Genomic DNA, 4,718 nt, shown 5'->3' on the forward strand with positions numbered 1-4,718 from the left:
CTTGTTTCGATCTACAGAACATGACTAAATAAGGATATGAGGAGGGGGTATATTTAGACCTGTAATGACTGTATGAGGATAAAAGGAGAGGGTCTTAAGATCAGGATAAATAGATTATCTAAGTGTGCATTGTACCCTAGTATAGTCTGAAGAGACTATATTCCATATATTGTTCTGCTTAACAATAAAGTCTTGAGTTGGACTCAAGCGGGTTCAGTGTTCTTCATCTTAATAATCATCACAACTGAAAAAACGCCATTCACGTGTGTAAAGTCTTATTTGACTTTCTATATTCTATATAGGATATTATATATGGCTTTTTTAAATTAAATAATAGCATCAAAATAATATTAAATTGCAACCCACCATACTCTGTGATTGTATCACGTGTCTTGTTATTTTTCAAACACAGAAAACGTTCTATGTTCTATATTGTGTTTATACTTATGGGAATTTTAATACAATCCATTTCCCTTTGTTTTGTTTCAGAAGGCTTATTGAATTCAATTAATTTCAGTTTAATAACCACACAGTCAACCTTGTGGAATTTGATACCTTTGAGCTACAGACAGTTCAGGAACTGAAAAGACACAGGTTTGATATCTGCGACACCCAGCAAGTGTCATAATACAGCCACATTTTAATAGCAACACTAATAATTATGATCACCATTACTTAAAAAATGAAAACATTCTTCACAGGTTATGTGAAGCTGACATTCAGCAGAATTACACACAAAATGCATCTCATCCATCTCTTTATCTGCATATTTTCACTATTTGGATTTATGAATTCACTCACTGAACCAAATGTTTAAATTTAACAAGCAGATCGTATTTCAGTCACTCCACAGCCTCTCTACAGTATGGTAGAACAAGGCATAGATCACAGGGTTTAGACAGGAGTTAAAATAGTACAGATAGATCACATAAGATATAAATGAAGCACTGTCCCCTGCAAAAGAGACACAGTAATATGGGCAGAAACATATTAGAAACACAAACACAAGAACACCAAGAGTCCTGGCTGCTTTCAGCTCAGATTTCTTTGCCTTCGGTGTCACTGAACACTGGAGTGTGACAGCTGTAATGTGAGAACGCATGGCACGAGCCTGAGACACAGCCACAGCAAATACTCTCATATACAGAGCTATAATGACAGTAATGGGAACAATAAAGGTTACAACAAGGTCAACAGCTCCTGCAACATAGTCAGTGTTAATCACACACTCATAGCAGGAAATATATCTATCTGGTTGAGTCAGGCTATCTTTTAAAAAGAGACTGCTGTAGAAAACAGAAAAGAGCCAACACAGACAAACACAGAGTTTGACTCTTATCATAGTGATTCTTGTGGGGTAATGCAGAGGGTCACAAATAGCCACATATCGGTCTGCTGATATGAGCACCATGTCTCCTACTGAGGCAAAGGTAATGATGAATGCTAAATACTTATAGAGAGAACACTCAAGGTCATTAAGAAACCAGCAGGATGTTTTTTGGAGGATTTCTCCCGGCATCAGCAGGAGGCCCACGAGAAAGTCTGAGACAGCCAGAGAGAGGAGGAGGATGTTGGTGGGTGTGTGGAGCTGCCTGGAGGAAAAGAGATAAATATCATTACACATAGACTCATACAATTGTGGAAAATGGAAAATGTAGCTAGCTAAAAGTAAATTTTCCATATTTATAACACTGAATAACTGAAGGCTCTGCTGAGAAATTGATGTCTGCCTGAAGTGGGAGACTGAGATGATGACAAGCAGGTTGAGAGCCACAGTGAGCAGAGAGATGGAGGACAGAAGAGTGTGCAGAAATACAACTTCGGACCAAGGAAGTGTCGGCTTCCTGCAGGAGGTGTTGAGGAGTTGTGGAAAGCAGAGCTCTGCTCCGTCACCAACCTCCATCAGACAGTGAGAGGAGGAAAGGAGAAGCTGCAGCTCTGGCAGATTCTGACCAAAACTCTTTATCATACAAGTGATTTATCTCTTTCTGACATTCGGTTTGTCCCGCCTCTCCTCTCGCTCTCAGTCTCTGTTGGATACTGATGTTCCTCCTCTCTTGTTCTTCATATCACACCATCATCATCTTCATCACTTTCTCTCCAATCCTCCCTATCACTCTCCCTCTGCTATTCTCCACTCTTGTTTCTTTTCCTTTGTTAGAGAAGGGTTAAGTGGTAGACTTCAGGCGGACGGCCAGGGGGCTGGACATGTGCGGAGCTCATCTCACGAGGTCCATATCGAAGACCAAAAACATCTTCAGGCCTGTCACTGGAGGCCGGCAGCGAAGGCAGAACCCTTCTGGAGGCCGGAGAACCAGATCAGGGCCCGGCTACGGGACAGCAGGACAGGAAGCCGGCAACTAGGGGACTGGTAGAGGAGCTGGCAGAACCAGTGATTCCCGGGAACCCGGAGCTTACCACTCCGGCAGAGAAGGAGGATGCTGCTGCGACCCTGCAGAGAATTCAGTGAAGTGCTGCGACCCAGCAGAGAATTCAGCAGCATGCTGTTGTCCAGCGGCGACTGGAGATGACTGCTGCTGCGATCCAACCGGGGCAGGAGGCAGCTGAAATCCAGCGGCGACTGGAGATGGCTGCTGCTGTGATCCAGCCAGGAAATGAGGTGACTGCGATCCAGCGGCGACAAGGGGTTGGTTCTGCTGCCATCCAGCAGGGAGTCCAGGAACTGGGAGCTGCTGCGATCCAGCAGAGACTGGAGGACGGTGACGGCTGAGGGGCGCTGGGCGGCGGTGCAGGCGAGCAGCTGGGCAGCAGTGCAGGCGGGCAGCTGGGCAGCAGTGCAGGCGAGCAGCTGGGCAGCAGTGCAGGCGAGCAGCTGGGCAGCAGTGCAGGCGAGCAGCTGGGCAGCAGTGCAGGCGAGCAGCTGGGCAGCAGTGCAGGCGAGCAGCTGGGCGGCGGCGGTGCTGTCATCACATTTTCTAATGTCCAACGCTTTGCTCTGAAGTACCTGGAACAGTGGTTCAGTGAGGCCAAAAATGGTTTGAAAAACCACAAGCATGAAAATTAAATCAAAATCTTTCAACTTTTGTTTCAGGGGAGAGCTCTGTGCAATTGCATCCTTATCCCATCCTGGCTCAGTCGCGATCTGGTCAAAAGCAATAATCAATGATCTACGTCCCTAATGTACAGCATGCACGACCCGGCTTTAAAAGTTTTAAAGGCTTTTACTTTCCTTTTATTTGAACAGCTGAAGAAGTTGTGGAAGCTGTTCCTGAATGTTACTTGTTCCCTGAGCCAAAACTAAATTAACCTTGTGTGCATAAGAGTGAATAAACAATGGAAATGGGCCTTTCGCCTTGATGAGTGCCTGTACCCCACCTCTTTGTCCACTCATGCAGCTCGCTCCATCAAGTTTGACAAATGAGCTTCATTTCAAGATTGTAGTTTGTAATTGCCCTCATCACCACACCTCTCTGTCAGCATCTCTGTCAAGGCTAATGTCAAAGAAACCAAGAAACCGCTCAAATATCACTCCCTTTTTGCGAACTATGACAGTCAGTTGGCACTTGCACGATTTGTCAGTGGTGTCATCCACTTCGACTGCTATGAAGGGCGCTGTTTTTATTTGTCTATTTTTTCCTGAATAACATAAGCAGTGCTTTCTATTACGTCATTCTGAATTGTCTTTGACATTCCTGTAAATGCAGTAGCTGATGCGAGGTGTTCTGCTAGCATTGTAACTCAGCAAAAGCTTGCACTATCGCCACAAAGTTACCCTTTTTGCCAGAGCTGCTAACCGACTCGTTGTGGCCCAGGAATGCCTGCTCAGAGATACAGAACAACAATCCGTCTCTTCAGAATTGCACTATTGATCCAGTGCCTCGTTTATCCACACTCGTCCAAAAAGTTTAGATGCAATATGACTTTGAGACTTTGAATGACTCTCTTTGGCCCGTGAGAGGTTTGCCAGATCAGCGAATCCTGTTGTGCTCCATGGGTTGATCAAGGAGCTGCTTGACCAGTCAAACAGGAGGCAAGGCCAGAAGAAAAGCTTCCCGTTAGCCATTCCATTCTAGCGTAGTTCCCATCACAAAAATATCTTGCTTTCCCTTTTTTTATGATGATGACAGTGATTTGATTGGTGTGAAGCCAGGTTCAACCCGGCCTCCCTTGTCTTTTTTTTTTTTACGATGAATTGGCCATTCAGTGTTGAACTCGGTCAAGCCTGGCCTTAATCTGATTGGCTAAACCTTTTACTTTTTTTCTCTAAGGGAAGCCAGGCAAAGCTGGCCTCCTTTGAGCGATGGTAGCATTTCACTGACCACTAGACAGAGCAGAGGACATCAACTACATATTGTTATGCACACAGAGGGGCACTGTTTTGCTCGCCACACCAGCTAAAGAAAGAAAAATATGATAATACATGGAATGTTTTGATAACAAGGGAAATGGCAAAATTCAGTAAAAGACACAGCCGTGGAATAATACATTTTCTTTTCTTTATTAGAATATATTTATGGGGAAGCCAGGCTTCCTTTGGCCTCCAAGAGAAACCGCCACTGCTATGTTCACCAGCTAGTCTCTAAATGTGTCTGTCTGCTGTTTGGTGGTGAACAGCAGGTTTTTGGAGCTCTTTCACTGAAAACAGCTGCATGCTGTGTCTGAAAACAATGCTCATGAGAGCAGTGAGAGTGAACCAAAACAGTAAAGTTATGGGCCTTAAGTCGGGTGATAATGTGGATTTGTGACAATGAGCGACC

General features: G+C 44.7%; 1 protein-coding gene across 1 annotated transcript; it reads right to left on the bottom strand.

Moving 5' to 3' along the window:
- Positions 1–838: 838 nt before the first annotated feature.
- Positions 839–2,818, bottom strand: LOC122886083 (trace amine-associated receptor 13c-like). The gene is made up of 2 exons (XM_044217958.1): positions 1,731–2,818; positions 839–1,592 (listed from the first exon to the last, which is right to left on the bottom strand). Exons 1-2 carry the CDS (start codon positions 1,967–1,969, stop codon positions 839–841), a joined length of 993 nt encoding a protein of 330 aa, XP_044073893.1. The 5' UTR covers positions 1,970–2,818.
- Positions 2,819–4,718: the final 1,900 nt, after the last annotated feature.

This window comes from Siniperca chuatsi, linkage group LG12 (assembly GCF_020085105.1).
Source record: "Siniperca chuatsi isolate FFG_IHB_CAS linkage group LG12, ASM2008510v1, whole genome shotgun sequence".
Taxonomy (NCBI): domain Eukaryota; kingdom Metazoa; phylum Chordata; class Actinopteri; order Centrarchiformes; family Sinipercidae; genus Siniperca; species Siniperca chuatsi.

Excerpts from the sequence above, each read along its gene's own strand:
- LOC122886083 (XM_044217958.1), bottom strand. The coding sequence starts at position 1,969 with ATGATAAAGAGTTTTGGTCAGAATCTGCCAGAGCTGCAGCTTCTCCTT. Across the intron at positions 1,593-1,730 it reads ATCTCAGTCTCCCACTTCAG|GCAGCTCCACACACCCACCA; the intron begins GCAGACATCAAT and ends CTTTTCCTCCAG.